Genomic DNA, 21,353 nt, shown 5'->3' on the forward strand with positions numbered 1-21,353 from the left:
TCATTCCCCTGCATTGTGCCTGGCTGACAGATGGGCCTATGTCCTAATCAGAGTCAGTGGACTCAATGCTAGAACTGTGGTTGACCTTGTTGGAAATAGACAGGACCTCTAGCTGAGTTGAGGTATCAGCTTAGAGGTGCTAGGTTCCCTCTCCAAGAGAAATGAGGCCAAAGTCTGAAAGCAAGGCCAAAGCAAAGGACACTAGAGTCAGAGAGGCAAATAATGAGACACTGAATCCTGAACCTGCCTGAGCCTAAACGACCCCCCTTAAACTCTTCATTTATAGTATCCAGTAGAGCTTTCCTTTATGTTTGAGTTGTTTTGCAGTTGAAAAATATAAGCTCCTATGATCCATTTTATCTATTCTTAGATAAAACTTAAAAGCCCAACCTCCACTCCAGTAATATCATCAAAACCTGCTGTAGCAGTCTTCCATATGGTTCTAGACACAATTCCTGGCTCTGCCTCCAATTCACCATTTTGAATCTTTACTCTTATATGGTCTCTTGGATTAATTCATTAATTCAACAAATGTTAATTGAGCACTGTGACAAAACAGTCAATTACCCCTGCCCTCATGAAGTCCACATTTCCAGTAGAGGGAGACAGAAAGCCAACACAACTCCGTTAGATGGTGATAAATGCTACAGAGAAAAAAAGGACAAAGGTATAAAGAGTTTCAGAATGGGTTTTCACTTTTACATAGGGTGTAGAGAGGGGCATGGCTGAGAAGGTGACATCTAAATGAAAACCTGAGGAGATGAGGCCTTGGTGCTTCACTCTGGAGTCTTCCGTTTAGCTTGAACGTAACTATTTGAGATTCTGATTCCGCTTTTCTGCAGGTTAATCTGGTTAGCACCAGTCCCTGAAGTCTAAAGCAGTGACAGCTGTAGCCCCTTTATGCAGGTATTGGGGCTGCTCATCCCAAGCTTGATAGCAGTGGCTCAGCACTCCCTGCTTTCCTGGGAAAAGCAGGAGAATCTCAATTCTAACTCTGCTGCTTCCTAACTGAGTGAGACCTTGGTCAATTGTTAAAAAGCAAAATCACAAACGAAAGCACAAAAATGTTAAAAATGTGACACTAAACAGACCGTGTAAAGGACACAGGTTGACAAAATGAGGGTAGAAACAGAAAGGTAGAGTGTTGCCTTGTTTGACCTCAGTTGGAGATATACACCTCAGTAGAATCAAATGTTTTCTCCTGCTCTGTGCAAGTCCAGGAATGACTGTGAAAGTGTACAATAAGTATCAATTGTAGGGTCACAAATACACTTAAGTAGGCAAATTCACAAAGTAGAATCTGCCAAAAAAAAAAAAAAAAAAAAAAAGGATGAACTATATTAGACCCTGAAGTAAGAGACTATTTTGAGGAAGAAAGACATGGTAAAAACAGCACCAAAAGCTTAAATGACATGAGATAAAGTAAGATCTGAAATAGGCTTTGAATTTTTTAAAAGGCGAACCCTTAACTAGCTACATGACCTTCAGCACATCAGTTAATCATCTGGGATTTATCTATAAAAGGTGAGAAATTGACTAAAAATTTTTAACATACTTCTGAGAGTCCAGCCATCCATAGATGATTTTCAATAACCAATGTAAATGATTAACATGCAGGATTGTGAGGTGATTCACCAATTTCACTCTTCTTCATAAGGTTTCACATTTCTATGAGAAGGAGGTTGAGGAGGATCTGTCTCTGCTCTCCCCAAATCCCAGCAACCCAGAAGTAAGTGAATGTACTTTCTAAGCACCTCCTCCTTGATTATATGAAGTGCAGTCTCTAGACTCTATGAGTCCCCAGACACTCAGAAGAGTGGCTGAAATTACCCTTAGAATTCAACAAACCTGAATTTAAAACCTGATTATGTCACATACTAGCTACATGATGTTGGCAACTTACTGAACCTTTGTAAGCTTTGATTTCCCCATCTGAAAAATGAGAAGTTATTATTATTAAGGCTAAACAAAATGATATATACAAAGCATGTACCAAAGCCCCCAGACACAGAGCAAGAAGATAACAAGTATGATCTGTTATTGCTGACTATCTGAAGGACTCTTGCCTGCATCTGCTTTGATGGTGTCCACCTGACTGTGCTGGGGCAAAGGTGGGGTCAGGAGAGGGAGGTCACCATCTTCTGTGAATCCTGCTCAGCAGGATTCAAGGCCCAGATGGGCTTAGATCTGATTAAAGACAGCACATTTTTTAATCCTTGCACTACCAAAAGTCATTCAGAAAAAAACTTTCCCTCTCTTTTTCTGGAGGTTTTTCCATGTTAAAAGTAACTTTGTATTCAGTATAGAAAGGCCCATCATCTTCTCCATCTGCCTGAGATTCTATCAAAGCTGTCAAAGTACTATGCCATGAGCATTCTGGACAACTTTTACGTTTCTTCTTGTGCATGTCCTTTCTTAATCCCTTAACTCAATAACGGCACTTGTCAAAACACTAAGTTTCCCATGGTGGCATTTCTGTAGTTCCTTAAGACTCAAAGGAGCAAAGCTGTTGTCTTCTCAAACATGTTTGATACTTGCATTTTCTTTTGGCTAAAATAGGGTAGGAGAGGAACACAGAACCTCAGACAGAAACAAAACAAAACAAAACAAAAATCCTAAAATTGTCCTTCACAGCTGGGTCAGACCAGATAAAAGTAGAAAGCTGAAGTTTGGCTGGCCTGAAATCTTGAATGATTCATTATTTCAGTAAAGCAGCCAGCTCCTTCTTGAATGTAAATGATTCTCTTTCCTTCTTCCCTGTTTAATGTGCAGAAGACCGGAGGCTGTTTTATTCAGGACTGAGGCCTTTTCTAATTACTGCAGACACCACTGAGTAATTAGACAACAAAGCTTGGGAGAGAGCAGGGCCCCAGCACAGTGGGTAATTTTGTTTTGTCTAGCAGCAATCATTTTTTATCGTATGTTATTAAAGGGAGGGTTTAAACACACCCCCACACACATACACGCACGCGCGTGAACACATGCACACACAGAAGGCAGGACTCTTCACGCTGGTATTTTCCATTCTCAACTGGATGAGGGCAAGGGGGAAACAGGCTAGGGGTGTGTTTTTCTCTCTTCCCTGCAACAAGCAAGGCAGACTTACTGGCGGTAATTGTAGGCAGTGTCAGCAAACTGCTTCCGTCTTGCACGGTACACAGGATCTTTAAAACCCTAGGAGAAAAGAGACACCTGGTTTTCAAGGCTTCATAGAAAGAGGTCTGGTACCTTTGTGAATGCTTTGAACGGGGACTCTTGAGCCATGACAGTGCATGTCTCCTTCCCTTGTTTATACCCTAAAACTAAAGTCTTGGTTAAACTTAGGATAAGCTCTCCTGCCAGATATTGTGAGTGACACCTGGTTAGTAACTCCTTCGATTTAGCATGAGCCTCCTTGCTGTGGATTCCAATGTGCATGCTCCGTTCTTAAAGAAACCTCATCTACAGCATATCTGACTGACACACTTGCCAAATTAGGCAAAGTTCATAGAATGGATGTCTATGATGAAGATATACAATATCCATTTAATTCCTGACTGAGGTATGTGTCTAGCTCTACCTTTTAATTTCTTGATAGACAAGTAGGTACATGCTTATTGCTCTTGCAATTTTTAAAAATACAATTTATTAAATATATGCTATGTGCCCATCTGTGAGTACTAGGAGCTGATTTTACATATAATTCTCACAACAAACTTGCAAGTTCGACGAGTATGATTATCCTGTTCTTTCCAGAATAAATGGTGGTTCGGAGAAGTGGAGCCATAGTGCAGGTGAGGCTGTGATTTAGATCACCATCAGTAATTGTCAGCCTTTACAACCTGGCAGGGGCCTAGCTAACTGAGAGTCTGTCTCAGGACCTAAAAAGGATGATAATGGCTTCTCCTCTGAAGCTGACTCACAGGCAGCCTTTTCCCAGTGATTTGTAAGCTCATTTCTTTTCACTCATTTCTGAGTGAAAGGAGGCTAAGTGTGTCTTTGAGTATTTGGGGTGGAAGTGGGATTCCAACTGATTGAAAGACAATTTTCCAAAAAAAGTTGATTGCAGTCTAAATTTCAGTAAGACAAGAGACTGATGTCATTGCTGTAGAACTGCTGTGGTTCTTCCAAGCCTTTCCCAGTAAGCCATGCCATGCACCACTTTAGCTCACAATTTCTCTGCTCCACTGTCCCTCCAAACCAAGGCAGTAGTGAATTCAAAACGAAAGCTCATATCACAGAGTGTAATGTTTAAAGAAGCTTTTAAAAAGAGAAATATTCCCTGATTTTTAGATATTGTTTTTTGTTTTGGTTGCTTGATTGGTTGAATTTTTGTTTTGGCAGAGTTTCTCTCTCTCTCTCTCTGACATATATATATATAGATAGATAGATAGATAGATAGATATCTCAGGGCCTACCAGTAATTGTAAAGACACAGAGGGCAATGTAATATAATGCAATTTCTTATGATAATCTGCAGCATTGATTTTGGCACACAGAAAAAACTACAGACACTTGTTGGAAGAAAGGAAGGGAGGGAGGAAAGGAGTTAATTAGTTTATTTCCTGGAATATATTTTGAAAAATAGAAATATCCAAATGTTTCACACATGAAAAGTAAAGTAAAACTACTACACATTTTTTTTTTTTTTTTTTTTTTTTTTTTTTTTTTTGAGACGGAGTCTCGCTCTGTCGCCCAGGCTGGAGTGCAGTGGCCAGATCTCAGCTCACTACAAGCTTTGCCTCCCGGGTCTACGCCATTCTCCTGCCTCAGCCTCCCGAGTAGCTGGGACTACAGGCACCTGCCACCTCGCCCGGCTAGATTTTTGTATTTTTTTGGTAGAGACCAGGTTTCACCGTGTTAGCCAGGCTGGTCTCAATCTCCTGACCTCGTGATCCGCCCGTCTCGGCCTCCCAAAGTGCTGGGATTACAGGCGTGAGCCACCGCGCCTGGCCTACACATTTTTTTTTTACTCCAAAGCTAAATCCCAGATAAATAATGTGATTACTCTGTTTAGAAAAGATTTTATGACGCGGTTATTACAAAGTATAACTCTTCCTTTCCCTAGGGCACTGAATGGTTTTTAATCATTAATTACAGATTAGAAAGCTTAGGAATCTGAGGACTTAAAACTACTGTTGTGCCTCATTTCTACTGGGTGAAGATAAGTTGGTTTGAGATGATGTGGTTAAAAAAAAAAACAAAAAAAACAAAAAAACTGGGCAGCATGATTTAATTTCCAAGCATCAATAACACACCATTTTAGAAACCTGTCTACTGGACTAATCAAAGAACATTTATTTGTCCACATCCCCATACTTGGGGCTCAAAATAAAAATGTAATATTGGTCAGTCATTAAGGTTTGATTGTTACGGTCATTCTCACTTGCCATTCTTATTGAATAGTTAGTAATGAATAGCCTTCTTCAGGCCCTAAGGATAATAGGTAGACTTCTGACCCTATAAGGCATCTTGGAGAAACATCCATTTCTATATTTTGGTGTCGAATTGAAGAATATAAAGCCCATGGAGCCATTTGCCTAAAGGCCCTAAAGAACTAGCACCTCCATTTGGATTTTGTGGCCCTGCCTAGGCTGGCAAGTTGAGATTTGAGCACGGAAGTAGGAAGGCAGGAAGAAAAGAGAATTCCTTCAATCCATGGATTTCCACTTCATCATGCTGCTTCTAGGAATGAGATGTCCATGAACAATTCTTACCCCCATTTGCCTTTAGTGTTTATCTTTCATGTACCTTGCCTAGGTGGTTTAAAGATTTTCCACTTGTGAAAATAAAAGCTAATGTAATACTGTATATCCAGTTGATATTATCAATTATGTCATATATCAATTAGGTCAGAGGAAATATGTAAGTATATAAATAAAATGACTAAAGAAATACACCAAACTCTAACAAATGTTACCTCCAGGTAGTGGGAAAAATAAGTAACACTAACAGTTGTATTCTTGAAAACTATTTATGCTTTTCAAGTTTTCTAATGTGAGAATGGGTTTCTTTTAGAATAAGAAAAAAAGAAAATAGTATTAAATATCCATCTCAAATCATTTTAGTGAAGTAGCAGGAGATTCACATGAGAATGTGAGAATGGGTTTCTTTTAGAATAAGAAAAAAAGAAAATAGTATCAACATCCATCTCAAATCATGTTAGTGAAGTAGCAGGAGATTCACACACTGGTATACAGGAACACACACACAGATAATGCACTACACAGATCTTCCATGTGGGAAGGCTTCTAACCACGACCCTTTCCAGCTCCTGGTTTCTAAGAAGTTCATTATCAGCCTGCAAGGGGCCCCCACCAACCAGGTTGCAAGGAGTTTTGCTTTCTCAGTTACCAGTGGTCAGACATCTCTGTGGCCTGAAGCCCAGCCTCTTGGGGATTTGGCCTCGCATCCCTTGGGCTACCAGATGATCACAGGGCCTCTGTAGCTGTCCATGTGGAGTACATTCTGAATCAAATCACAGTTGGTGATGACTGATCACCCTGTCTCAATTTAGACTAATAGCAGCAATTTCAGTAGCACTGCATGTAATTTATTTATAATCACCCTGTCTCAATTAAACTAATAGCAGCAATTTTGGTTGCACTGCATGTAACCAAATATGTTTTGACAGGAAAATATATTGTTGGTGAAGGAGTGGTGAAGGGGAGGGAGAGGGGATAGGAAAAGACGGGAGAAAGTCGAGAGAGTTCTACAGGACGCAAGTCATGACATCAACTGGAGTCTGCATGTATTGAGAGGTATAATTTGTGTGTGTGTCGGTTTAGCAGAGAGGGTAACTACATATATGGAAAAGTCTTGAGTACTCTTGTAGACAGATATTTATTCCATCATTTCCTAATATCACAGCTAAGGTTAAACCTCAGAAGTGCTCTCTTTAGGCTAGTGAGAACATGGGTTTTAAAGTCAGAAAAGCTGTGTTCGAATACTAATTCATTTATTCACTAGGAGCATGGCCTGGGGGTGGCCAGGTTATCTCTCAGCCTTAGTTTCCTCATCAGTAAAATGAGACTGTCAATCCTACCTGCTTCACAGTGTTGTATAGTTTAAGTCAGGTAATGTCAGCAGCACATTAAGTAAAATTCGGAGCACATCGTAGGCGCTCAAAGAATGATGCATTTGTGCAAAATGGTGGGAAATCCAAAGACAGAGAAGTCTGGCTCAGAACATAAAAAAGATATACTCTGGAATGGGTCAGTGATCCCCACCAGCCACATGGGGCCGTTAAACCAACATCTACAGAATTCTTACCTTGCTGTGTATATTGGCTAGGCCAATAACAAGAGGCGTTTTGCATTTTCCATAACGTTTCATGACAACTGGGGGAAGGATGGAACGCAGAAGACAAAAGGTTCAAACTAACTGGCATTTATTAAGTAGCTGCCATTCCCATCCTAGAGACACTGGTCAAGGAGGACTTGCAAACAGTAGACTAGGGGACTACAGACCATGCCTAATCCCTTTGCTCACCCTACAATTGGCCAAGAAGCCTATTTTGGAAAAATGTATGTACCTAGTTGCCCAAGCCCATAAGCTAGGAGTTATTGTTTTACTTCCCCCTCCTCTCTTCCTTCACATCCAGCAACCAATTTCTGCCCATTCTACCTTTCAAACATCTGAGTCTGTCCTTCCGACTTCATTCTCACTGCTGCACCTGCATTCGACCACCACCATTTCTTGCCTGACTATTGTAGCTGCTGTGCAAGTGGCTTCTCACCCCCTCCACTTCAGCCCAAATTAGATTCATAAAGCGCAAGTCTGGTGAGGCCACTCGCCTACTCAAAAGTCCTTCAAGGGCTTCTCATTGCTATTAGACTATTGTCCAAAATATTTAGCACGGTCCACAAGGCTTTACATGATCCAGCTCTGTCTATGTGTCCAGCCCTGTGCTGACTCACTCTGGCCTTCCTAGGATGCTCCAGAGTGGGACCCTCTTCCCCACTTGTTTAGATCAATAAGTCACTACCTGTTCTTTCTGTCTTCCTAGATTTTTCCAAAATTTATTGGTTTCCCTCAGTGTGCTGTATATTTCTCTTTTCAGATGGTCTCACATGTGTTAATAATGATTAAACTCAGGAAACTCTCTTACATATCACTGGATTTTTGGGGCATAGCACATTCAGCATACCCCCAAGTAGAAGCTGTTGAAAAAATTATGCAAAACAGGTCGGGTGTGGTGGTTCATGCCTGTAATCCCAGCACTTTGGGAGGCCAAGGTGGGCAGATCACCTGAGGTCAGGAGTTCGAGACAAGCCTGGCCAACATAGTGAAATCCCATCTCTACTAAAAATACAAAATTAGCCAGGTGTGGTGGCGCATGCCTGTAATCCCAGCTACTCGGGAGGCTGAGGCAGGAGAACTGATTGAACCTGGGAGGCAGAGGTTGCAGTGAGACAAGATCGGGCCATCGCACTCCAGCCTGGGTGAAAAGAGCAAAACTCCATCTCAAAAAAAATTATTTTTATATATATATATATATATATATATATATATATATATATATGCATGTAAAACCTAGGAAAAAGGGCAAACAAATTACTGTGTGCCTTTTAAATGTCATATGAGATCATTGTCTCACAAGCTCACTCTGTGCTCTAAGGGGACATATATTTACTACTTATAAAGTTACAACCACTTCAAAGTAGATACTGGCATTCTAGAAGACCAATAAGTTGCAAAATATTCATTTGCTGATCAAATTGTAAGTTGTTTCTGTCTAGTAGAAAGGATAAGACACATGATTATGGCTTTATTGCCTTATGGAACATTAATCACTTGTGCATCCATCTTTGTGATCTTATTCTGGCTTTCTATTTTCCAATGACCACATGTACTTTGGTCTCTTGTATCTTTTCTGCACTATCTTTGTCATCTTGCTGGTTCCCTCAATAATGAGCTAAATGGATCTTTGACAGGTCTTCACTATATACCTGCATGACAGTTAGGTTTTTAACTTTTTGCAAATTATGCTTGGATAGAGCAACTTAGTAAGAATACAACAAGTCTTTGATGACTCAACTAGCTGACTGACTCTTAGAATTAACTCTGACAGGGTCTCAGGTGGAGAAAACTAGGTGGGCAAAAGGAAAAGAGAAGGAGAAAAGTATTGAAAAATATAGTCTTCTTCTTGGACAATTTGCTGGAGGACAATTTGCTGGAGAACAAATTTCCTACGGGAGAGCAGGAAAACTTGATGTCCACACCTTGAAAGATTAAAAAGCAGTTTTAGGCCTGGCGCAGTGGCTCATGCCCCTAATCCCAGCACTTTGGGAGGCCGAGGCAAGTGGACCACCTGAGGACAGGAGTTTGAGACCAGTCTGGCCAACATGACGAAACCCCATCTCTACTAAAAATACAAAAATTAGCTGGATGTGGTGGCACAGACCTGTAATCCTAGCTATGCGGGAGGATGAGGCAGGAGAATCACTTGAACCCAGGAGGTGGAGGTTGCAGTGAGCTGAGATCGCACCATTGTACTCCAGCCTGGGCAGCAAGAGTGAAACTCCATAAAACAAACAAACACACAAACAAACAAACAAACAAAAACAGTTTCAAAGACTTGGGTCAAGAAGTAGAAATATACACAGAAGGACAATTGTGTTGGCTGATAATTTTCTTCACTAAGAAGCCCCCGCTATTGCAGATCTGTAGCCTAGACTCCAGTGCAGCTGCCAGGTAAACTGGAATAGGTAGCTCTGGAGTTGGGGTCTATGTGGCAGAGGCTGCTAGTGCTCCCCAAGATCTGTCCTCTCTCCTTTGTTCAGAGAACATTGCTAAACTATTTTCCCCCATCTCCTTTGCAGTTAGTAATGGGCATGTGACTGAGCTCTACTCAATGGAATTTGATTGAAGGGATGTGAGTCATCTCCAGACATGGCCCATGAAAACTTCCCAGAAGCAATTCTCACTCTTTCTTCTCCCATCCACTGGCAGAATGAGTGGGCTCCAAGGAGTTGAAAGAGGGTACAGCCATTGGTGGAAGGAGCCTTGGTTCTGAAAGACCGTGTGGAGCAGTTTCCTTACTGACCCACATTGGAAGTGAACTTTTATTAGGTTAGCCATGGAGATCTGGGGATTGTTTGCTGAGCAGTTAGCTTGCTCTGGTTGCTGGAGGGCTAGACTCAGATCCTCCTCTTTCTAGAAGGCCTCCCTAACCATTCCAGTCCACAGTGACCTTAGAAATGATAGCACATGCTATCTGACTCACGAAACCTGGCATTTATGCACTTTTTAAAGTTATTATTTAACTAATTATTATCCAAACTGTATTCCATGGAAAACTACCACTCAAGATAATGTTGCTAGGCATTTCATTAAAAAGAGTTCCATGGGTAAATACGTTTAAGGAAACATTACATTGACTGGGTTTCATTTTTGCAGGACTTTCCAAAGTTTCTGATGAAATCATGGAATTTGCATATTTGAAGTAGGGTTATAGAATACAGAGTTTCTCTCTTTGATCATGGGATATTTTTCATAAACTATAGTTTGGGAAACATGCATATGGCCCTTTCACTTGCATAGAGTATCTTGTGCCTCCCATGAGGTTATAAGTCATGAAGAAGTAAACTTACTGTGATCTGATACTCTATATCCAAAGCATAAAGCACAATGTGATAGTTGCCATCTCTGAGATAGTAACAGAGTAACAGTGTGAAAAACTTAAGTCTGGGAAGAGACAGGAAGAAGGCTTTAGGGGGCAACATATGTGATTTAGACCTTAGATGAATAGAGGTTTTCAAGTGGGGAAAGAACAGGTAGGTTGACAAGAGAAAACTTCTTAGGTAAAGGGAACAACATGGACAGAAAGGGGAGTACATTTTGGAAATGGAAATTAAGTAGAACCAGTTAGATTCTGCCTGCCAAGTTTACAGTTGCTATTCCAGCTCCCTCCTGCACTGCTTTGAGAACATTCAACACTCCTTCTCCCTCTACTGTACAACTGCAGGCCCCTGGAAGGCAGGGATCATGTCTTATCTGTCACTTCAACCCCCTTTCTTTTATATGGCCTGAGACATAGTTCACGTACAGGTGATGCTACACGGCCCTCTCCCTCTGAGATTTCTCATCTGAAAATGAGGTGTACAGCCCTCATAGGGCGGTGATAATATTCAAACTTAAAAAGGAATGCCAAGCATTTAGCATTGTGCCTGGCACATAGACCATGCTGAAGAAGCATTAGCTCCTAATATCATTAGCTAAATAAAAGCTTGTGGAAAAAAGCAAGCAAGGTGGGAAAGGGGAAAGGAAGGAGACTGGGAAAGAAGGGGAAAGGAGGCAAGATGGTCACTGGGGAATCTCGCTTTCCTATTTCATTTTCTCACTTAGCTAAAACTGAAAGGCAGAGGCCGTTTTCCCTCTATCTTGGAAACAATCCTTCCTTTACTTCATTTTTCAAAGTGACTGCTTTGGAGGACCTGATGAGAGATATTGGGTCATACATCCATGCATACTGCCAAGGGCCGGGTTCAGGGACGAAGAGATTACACAGGATGCAACGGGACAGAGAGAACAGAGGGTCCTTTGGAGAAGAACACCCGCTGCCTGCGCCACTCCTTGTGCTGGTTTCTGTTTGCAGTCACACACTGAGGCCAGGCGTGTGGGCCCCGGGGTCTCTGGGAAAGCACGTTGGAGGGTTTGCTTTGTCCTTGGCCCACGTCCCTGGGATCTGATGAGAAACCAAAGGAACAGAGAGAGCCTGGCGCCTCGTCTTCAGGGAACTGTGTACCTGATATGTTGTATTTTTACAATAAAATTCATAACATTGAGAGGGCAGGGAGTCAAAGACATGGCTTTTAAAGCCCAATGAATTCCAGAGACTTTTAAAGCCAGTGCCAGCAGCTTTGGAGGGGACATGAGGATACAGGGAGAAAAATGTCAATCTCTTTGTATTGGCGTCTTCCACTGCCCCAAATGAAAAGGGAGTGAGACCAATGGGAAAAATGCCAGTTTGGGGCAGGAAGACAGGAGTTTGGTAAGAGGAGAATAATGCCCTGCTGGGCAGACCCCTTGGATGGGGTCAGAGGTGAACAGATAGCTTTTCTGAGAACCGGTATCCTTGGAGATGCTTTGCGGACAGAGTTGATGGCTAAGAGGCCCCAGACAGAGACCTGTTGAATGGGTACACAGAGCAGAGTCCCACGTGGAGCAACCTCGGCACCCCAGAGCTTCTGGGAGTAGGCTACACGGTATACAGGAGGATGGAATGGGGGTCAAAAGTCCCCACATTTACCTTTAGTTTTCAGAGAGGGAGAGTATTTAAGTAATATATACTAAGAGCCTTAAATGTAATTCCTATCCTTAGTTTAAATATAACTTAGTTTAATTTCACAGCTAATATTCAAGGAAGCCATTGGAAGTTCACATGAAAATGCACAGGCGAGACTCAAACTTCCTATACGTTTGCAATTGGGTGCTGGTTAGTAAGTTGTGGCACATATACACACACACACACACACGACTGTGTGCATATATACATATATATATATATATATATATATATTTAGAGAGAGAGAGAGAGACAGAGAGAAAGGAGGAAGGATGGAGGCACACCCAAATATTAATATTTATTGATTATTTTAGAATAGTGTGATAATGGGTGATTTTTCTTTTTTCTGTTTTGAAGTCTGGGAGATGGGAGGAAATTCACCTTTGTTTCTGTTTATATATGCTTTCTCATTATTTAAAAAATGCAGAATAGTCCAGAGAGAAAAATAGAAATAACTAAAATTATAATTGTTTTTCATTTTCCTCCTCATGCTCTTCTGTGTTTTCAAGCCCACTATAATGGGTTTTACAATTTGAATTAGAAGCAGCATCAATCATTCATATTTCAAAAGGCCAGCCTGCCCCTGAAATAGTTCGCCTTTGGCCTCTGTAAAAGAGCCTGGATTTCTGCCACTAGCCAGGCCTTTGTCTCCAGGCACCATGAGCTCTCAGGATTCACAGTATAGCACAGGGCCTCAGAAAAGTCATCAGGCTCCTCAGGCCTCACTAGTTCTGTAGGATGGAAGCACTGCTTTGCCTCCTGAAAAAGGCCTTTGCGAACATCCTTTGCTGATTGTAAAGACCCACATAAATGTGAGGAGAAAACAGACTCCTGTGGAAGCGTAGACGCTTCCTCTGGGTTCTGCTAAACCTTCACCAATGTAAATGGCTGCAAGTCATTTAAAGATTAAGGAGTCATTTGCTTGGCAGAGAATAAAGGGCAGGCAACAGGACGGTGGCCCTTCCCACCAAAGGAGGCTGTGAGACCTGGCCCTGAGCCACCGCAGCCTGGGCTGTTCCTTCCCAGACCCTCTGCCCCAGAGTAGAGGGAACGATGAAATTTCCCCTACCCAGTCCTCTACTCAAAAACCGTTAAAGGACCTGCCCCCATGGCCGCAAGACACAGGCCCAGTCCGTGTTCCTCTTTCTGGTCCGTCAGACCTTTTACAATCTGATCCCAACACACTGCCCCAACCGCATCTCTCATTCTCATACTTAATGCACCAACCAGTCATTCCCACAATATTGTGGATGCTTCCAGGACTCTTGGTATTCTCATACACCGTTCTTTCAGCCATAAGCCCTCTCTGTTCCTTATCTGACCAACATCTCCCACTCAGTTTTTAAGATCCAGTTTCAATGTCGCCACTCCCCCCTGCCCCCTGCAGTTGGCAGAGTTGTTAGTACAGGTTGCTGTTTACCAAGCACTTGATTTAAACCTCCATAGATGTACACAAGCAGAAGCAATGATGATTTGCATCTATGTGTGTGTTTGTGCACACACAGATCTAGTATATAGAGATAATAGTTTCTGGACAGTGATTTATATTTGCTCCTACAATAATAATGACCATGATAATGATGACGACAATAATGTCTTGCTAAACTTTCCCAGCCCTCGTGTAAATAGGAACACAATAAGTGTTTGTTGAACAAGTGAACAAGCACATTGCTCCAAGTGGAGGAGGTAGGAGGAGGGGAGGGGAGTGGAGGAGAGGCACTGAAAGAATCTCATCCTATGGGCCATGGACTCACAGGGTGGTCAGCATCCAGTTCCGCTCCATAGCTGAGAATCTGATTGGCAAATCTGTCCAGTTCTTGAATGGTTCTTGGGAACCAGGGCACTGAAACACAGAGAAGGCAAAGTCCTGAGTGCAGATTGGCAGGACATGGCCAAAGGCCTCGCTGAGATCAGAAGTGGGGATCCCAGTCAATGGTGATGGCAAGTGGGCTGGCTTCCAGATAACCCCCAAATTACTATCATTCAAAAGTTAAACTCCATTTTCCTTAGAAACCAGTTTTAAAACCCATTCCCAAATACATTATCTTTCCTGGAGATGTTCTCTGAATTATCTCAAAATTCATCTCCCTCCCACCTGTCATGGTAGTTTTCTTTGATGGTTTTCTTTAGTAGCAGAATTTTTTTTCCCCTCTGTCACCCAGGCTGGAGTACAGTGGCACGTGATCTCAGCTCACTGCAACCTCTGCCTCCTGGGTTCAAGCGACTCTCCTACCTCAGCCTCCCAAATAGCTGGGATTACAGGTGCGTGCCATCACACCTGGCTAATTTTTATAGTTTTGGTAGAGGCAGAGTTTCACCATGTTGGCTGGGCTGGTCTCGAACTTTTGACTCCAGGTGACCCACCCCCTTGGACTTCCAAAGTGCTGGGATTACAGGCATGAGCCACTGTGTCCGGCCATTCGCAGCAGAATATTACATATATGCCCAAAATATAAATTATATAAAACCAGACTGTTCTACTGTAAACAAGTTCATGAGATCCCATCTTCCCATTATGTGTTTCCCTCCCAAAGGCCCCAGGCACTGCAGCAAAATCTTTTGATTGCAAAGCCAGTTAGAAAGCCATTGTGAAGCAGAGCGAACGGAGTCAGGTAGTTGGGATCTGAAGATGCCTTGCAGCACCTAAAGGATTTCAGACTTGCTTCTGAGCCAGTGTAGTGGGGAAGGGGCTGGGCTTGAGTAGGGTGAACTACAACACCTGGGTCTTGCAGAGAGAGGGGCCCAGGGAGAAGGGCAGGTGGCAGCACCGACGTCCCTGTGGGTTACAGGAAACAAGACATATGGCAGGTGAAAATTTCCCAGGAATGAACAGAGACAAGGGCATTTTGGACTGTAAGTTTCATGAGGGCAGAAACCATGGGTACTTTGTTGTACCAGGCATAAAGAGAAAAAGAAGGAAGGAAGGAAGAGGGAAGAGAGGGAGGGAAGAAAAGGATAGAAAGGAGGGAGAAAAGATAAGGAAGGAAGGAAGAAAGGGAGGGAAGAAAGGAGGGAAGGAAGGAACTAACGGATTCACCCTGGTTATATTAACATTTAAGGTATTGACAGCAGTAACCACCATCCAGAGTGCCTGCTTTGGTACAGTTGCTATTTCTGAGGTACCTCCAAAATAAGGAAGGCATGATAACCCCTCTTGCGCGGGTAAGAAACTGAAGCTCCAAAATTTTAAATAGCTGGTTTAAGATCACACCAGAAGTAAGAAAATGGTAGATTCAAAAAGAATCCAGAGAGCCAAAATAGATGTGCTGGGAACCCTGAAGTGAGCACAAGGCTTCCAAATTTCCCCTGAAATGAGGTTGAGGGGAAGATGCTGAACTTCCAATCAGCATCCGGTCTGGCTTAGAACCCAGGCTCCATCTGCCTACTTATCTTCTCTGTGTCTCAGTTCCCCCTCCGGGAGGAGAAGGAATAAAACAGCTGGGATACACAACTATAGGAAGAATCGCAAATGTGTTTTTGAAGCCTTCCCATGTGCCAGGCACTTCTGGTGTAGCATTTCTGGTGGAGTAGCTCTTTGAATCTGAGGTTTGCTGTGGGCAGTGATGAAAAACAGGCAAAGGGCGCCGCTCAGCGTCTGGCACATAAAACACGACTTTCCATCTGATACCCATTATTCATGATTCTGACCTACTTAGATGGGACAGGAAAGAGCATGCGTGCCATCTAGTGGCCAATCTGGGGAAATTCCATCCATGATCTAAACAGGAGCCTCAGGAGGAGCAGCAGCTGCATTCCAGCAAAACAAGGAGAGCTGATTCCAGCAGTTCATCAAGGTCCATTTAGACCCTTGTTTCTGCAGAGCTGAGGAGCCTAGGCTCTCTACCACCCATGTTAGCAATAAAACTAACACAGAATAGTGTTCTAAATATTTTACCTGTCAGCTGGGTACTATTAATATTCCCATTTTAAAGACGAGGACATTGAGGTACAGAGAGGTTTAGTGCAAACCCAAATACACACACTGCTAAGAAACAGTGGAGTCAGGATTCAAATACAGGTCCAGCTAACTCTCTGGCTTCTGGTCTTGATCGCCAATCCATCCTGCCACTCATGGGAAGGTGGCAGAGCATACTGATAAGGAGGGCTGGCTCTGAAGCCAGATTTCCTGCCCAGAGGTTTCCATGGCCCTAAAGCCCAGCCCTCTTTTCCAGATTGGCTCCCTATGGACAGCAAGAACAGAAGCAGATGCTGCAGCCATCGTTCCAGGTAACACTTCTGTAGTACTTGCTATGTATCAGACACTGCCCTAAACATCTCACATATGCTACCCCCTTCAATTTCTGCAACAGTCCTTTGAGGTAGGTATTATTATTATCCCATTCTACAGATGAAGAAACTGAGGAACAGTGAGGGCAAGTCTCTTGATAGACCTCCTTGGTCCCAACTGCTGAAACTTTGGAGTCTCGGGTGACTCAATACCATGCTCTGCTCACTTGGTGAGGAACGTGGCTTCCCACCTTGTCACCTACACTCCTCCCCAAGCTCTCCTTCCTCTGTGGGTCCAGCATTTGTATTGCACACTGAACCTCTGTTGTCGGTGCCAAGAATGGGGGTTTTTCCCACCCAGATTTGCAAGGCCTTGAGAAAGGAATCAGCACTTCAGAGTCATCCAGGGCTCAGGATCTTCTTTAAGATCTTTCTTGTTTCTCCAGGACATTTCCACTGCGGGGTTTCAATGACTGGCACCCACCTGGACAAGGGGGCCTAACTTCTCTCCTCTGTGTTCAGCACCATGGATAAGCCCATCCCCGCACTGTGGAGGTAGCCTGTCTCCATTCATTCATCCTTTCTCTTTTGCCTGGGAATCATTCATAATTCTGTCAGTAACTGCTGGCCCCAGAAATAAGGCAGGCCAAGTCCTTTCTTGCTGCACCCCCCTTCTTACTTAGGGGACCCTTAGAATCACCAAAGGAGATTCCACAAATATGTACTGAGCACCTCCTGCATACCAAGCACAAAGCACTGGGGGGTGCATATAAGGGAGTCTTCATCCTTGTGGTGCTTACGTTCTGGCAGGGGCAACACGAAATAAGTAAATATAAATACGTGACGATGTAAGGAAATTCTTGAAGAAGAATAAAGAAGCATAAGGAAATGGAAAGTTATGGGGATGCTCTTTTTTAAATTCTTTTTAAAAAATTCTATATTGGGGTATAATGGAACAATAAAAAATGTATATTTTTTATAATATAAAATTACAATTGTATAAAATTGCATACAATTGTAAAATTTACATGTATGCCCACAATTATATTTGTATATATTGCATATATTTTAGTATTTATTTATTTGAAACGGAGTCTTCCTCTGTCGCCCAGGCTGGAGTGCAGTGGCACAGTCTCGGCTCACTGCAACCTACGCCTCCCGGGTTCAAGCAATTTTCCTGCCTCAGCCTCCCAAGTAGCTGGGACTACAGGCACGTGCCACCACACCCCGCTAATTTTTGTATTTTTAGTAGAGACAGGATTTCACCACATTGGCCAGGCTAGTCTGGAACTCCTGACCTCATGATCCGCCCGCCTCGGCCTCCCAAAGTTCTGGGATTACAGGTGTGAGTCACCGCACCTGTAACACTTATATATATATTTATATTATAAAATTATAAATACAATGTAATTATTTAATACATGCATGCATCATGGTTACCATGATCAAGTTAATGAACATATTAGTCATCTCATGTAGTCATTTTTCCTGTGTGGGGATGGAGTGGGACCAGGACACTTCAGATCTCTCTGAGCAAATTTCAAATACACAGTAAAGTGTGATTAACAATAGTCACCATGCCGTACATTTGACCCCCAGCACTTGCTCATCTTATGACTGAAACTTTGTACCCTTGACCATCTCCCAATTTCTCTCATCACCCTACCCCCTGGCAACCAACATTCTACTCTCTGCTTCTATAAATTCAACACGTTTTGAATTGGATATGTGTGATATCATGCAATATTTGTCTTTCTGTGTCTGGCTTATTTCACTTGGCAAAACGCCCTTCGGGTTCACCCATGTTGTCTCAAATGACAAGATTTATTTTTTATGGCTGAATAATATTCCATTGTGTGTGTGTGTGTGTGTGTGTGTTTGGGGGTATCACATTTTCTTCATTCATCCACCTTGATAGATACATATTGATAGATATGTAGGTTGTTTTCCTTGGCTGTTGTGAATAATACTGCAATGAATAAGGGGCGCAGACATCTCTTCGACATACTGATTTCATTTCCTTTGAATATATACTCAGACGTGGGATTTCTGGAAAGTATGGTATTTATATTTTACATTTGTGAGGGACTTTCATGCTGTTTTCCATAATAGCTGTGCCAACTTACATCCCCACCAGCAGAGTATAAGGGTTCCCTCTTCTCCACACCCTTGCCAACACTTATCTCTTGTCTTTTTGATGTTAAAGGCAACATGCTATTTACTATGACATCCTTTGCCTCTAGACCCCAGAGGGAAGACCCTGGTGACTTGACATTGCCTTGGCATGGCTCAATGAAATCTGGGATAGTCAGGATCTGGCCCTAGTCCAGAGTTGGTTTCCTATTTGTGTCATGAATAGTCAGTCCAGCAATGGTTAAGAGTCTTACAACAGCCAGACAGCCCAGGTTTGAATCTTATCTCTGCGTTTACTATCTATGAGCCCAGGAAAAGTTATTAAACCTCTTTGTGCCTCACTCTTCCTATCTTTGAAATGGTGATAATAGTAGTACTAGAAAATATTGCTTTATAAGAACAACATGATGTCAAATGAGTTAATATGCATGATTTATGGAAAACAATACTGGCACATAGTAGATAGTATTACTGCTCAGCTGTGAGTTACATATGTGCGTGTATGTATATAAACACACACACATATCACACATACTATATATGTATGTGTATATATATGCATATACATCTATATAGACACACATACACACACACACACACACACACATATATATATATATAATTTTTTCTACTCTGTCCTTAGCTTATCATAGCAGAGAGCAGAGTGGAAAGTTTTCCAGCAAGCCTCGAAAGTCTCTGCCACTTACTTTGTTGTGCAACTGGCCAGTGTCTTATCTCCTGGAGTCTTAGTTTCCCTATTCACAAAATGAATTAAAATGCTCTTTCCATATTATTGGATGAATTAAATGCTGCAGCAATATGACACATCTTAGCACAGTGGCCCATAATAAGTGCTTTATCAGTGTTAACCATTAATATGACAATGATTTTAATGATGATGATTAAAGGAGGAGGAGGGAGGAGGAAAGAACAGAGATTGGGATCAGGAAGCTGGTTCTCTGTCCAGCTTTGATATTAAGAGGTTTCTAATCTCGGGCTTCAGTTTCTGTGACATGTGGGTATTAGATTCATCTGCGCGTCACACCCTTTTGAGTTTCTTATTCCGAGACCCGTGGGATCCTCTGAAGGGCTGAGACTGGCCAGAGGATACTTGAAAAGTCAGCTTCACTTCAATCAATGTGTCAACCTCATTTATTTTTCAGAAATACAGTCACTACATTTGTTCGGTTCCCAAATGCACTGCCTCATTTCCCTTTCTCCTCCCACCAGAGAAACAACGTTCTTCCCCATAAACCTAAGCTAGGGTGCACCACCTTGACTTGGGGCTGTGTGGGCTGGCTGGCACCCAGCGAACGCCAGAGGGCAGCAGAACCAGCGTATTTCCAGCTCTGGGTGACTTCCCCCCCCCCCCCCCCCCCCCCCCCCCCCCCCCGCCAACTTATCCAAAGGAAAATTCTTCCTGGGCTACCTGGCTTCGTTCAGCTCACTTGGTCGGAGCAACAAAACAAAATAAAACAAAACAAAAACAAAAAATTTGAAGAACTTGAGAAAATTTGCCAAGACTCAGATGATTCAAGTCTCTGTAAAAAGAAGACAAAGATCAAAACAGCTCACCACATCCCAGACCTTTGAGCTCTGCACCTTGTCACAGAGGCTGTGAGGGACCCCAAGGTAGCACTGCAAAGCTGCAGGGTGCTCACCTGAGTCCAGGGGCCTTTGGTGGCTTTGGGACCCCACCATCTTCAACAAAAGGTCCAAAACACAGCCAGGCTGGAGAAGTGGCAAAGCCTGGGGGCTCTTCATACACACTTTGCAGCCAGACCGCCTGGCTCCAATCTAGCTCAAATCTCAACTTTGGAACTTTGGAACTTTGTGCGAATTACTTAATCCCTCTGTTCCCTAGTTTCCCATTTACGAAATAGCTATAATAACAGTACGTCCTTCAGAGGGTTGATGGGAGGATTAAAATGAACTCATGTATGGAGAGTGCTTAGAATGGTGTCTGGCACACAGCAAGTGCTTATAAGTATCTGGTAGTGGTATTATTATCATTATAGAAGGGCAAGTGAGAAAGGGTGAGAAGGCCTGGTGCCCACTTCCTCCAGGCAGCAGCCCAGCCCCATCTTTGATCTATTCCCTCACATGAAGTTAATGCCCTTGGGTACAGTCTATGTGTCTTCTATGGTAGGATGAGGACCCAGGTCAGGCCTAACCATTAAGAGAAATTCACCAGCTATCATGTTAGAGAGCAGGGACAAAGTCTGAGGAACGAGACCGGGGAGAGGCACCTGGGTGCTGGGTGTTGGGGACTGGGGATCGATCCCTGACGTGGCTCACTTCCCATCTTGCAGAGTTGTGAAACAGTCAGTGCAAGGACCTCAAGAGAGACCACAGAGGACCCCAGACAAACTCAGTGCCAAGCCTTGACACATGTACTGACTGTCTACATTGTGCGAAGGGTGTGCACATCCTGGGCTTGAAGCCAGCAGGTCTGAGTTCAAGTCTCATCTTTCCCACCCACACAACATGGGAGTCTGAGCAAACTACTTAATTCCTGAGTCTCTGGCTTTGCATCTGTGAAATGGGCAAGGTGCTGAGCCCTTGCCCACCTCCTTCTTTGAAGTGGGAAGAAACTGACCCAAAACAGGTGCACCTGTGACATTAGTCCTTGCACCTGACCCTCATAATAAACTCCAGAGTTGCTTGTCTGACGAAGATAGTGGTCTCAGAGGCCACTAGAGGCCAAGCCAGTCTATATTTGTGT

General features: G+C 43.0%; 1 protein-coding gene across 2 annotated transcripts in view; it reads right to left on the reverse strand.

Moving 5' to 3' along the window:
- The window catches only part of PAH (phenylalanine hydroxylase), a 73,451-nt gene that overhangs the window by 20,796 nt on the left and 31,302 nt on the right, over positions 1-21,353 (reverse strand). For both annotated transcript variants that reach the window (XR_005239882.2, XM_008004444.3), the window contains exons 4-5: positions 14,023-14,111; positions 3,107-3,174 (exon numbers count right to left, since the gene is read on the reverse strand). Coding sequence is in view for 1 of the 2 variants with exons in the window: in XM_008004444.3 (XP_008002635.1) it covers positions 3,107-3,174; positions 14,023-14,111 (157 nt within the window). In the remaining variant the exon portion in view is untranslated. The remainder of the gene's footprint in view (positions 1-3,106; positions 3,175-14,022; positions 14,112-21,353) is intronic.

This window comes from Chlorocebus sabaeus, chromosome 11, assembly GCF_047675955.1.
Source record: "Chlorocebus sabaeus isolate Y175 chromosome 11, mChlSab1.0.hap1, whole genome shotgun sequence".
Classification (NCBI taxonomy): Eukaryota; Metazoa; Chordata; class Mammalia; order Primates; family Cercopithecidae; genus Chlorocebus; species Chlorocebus sabaeus.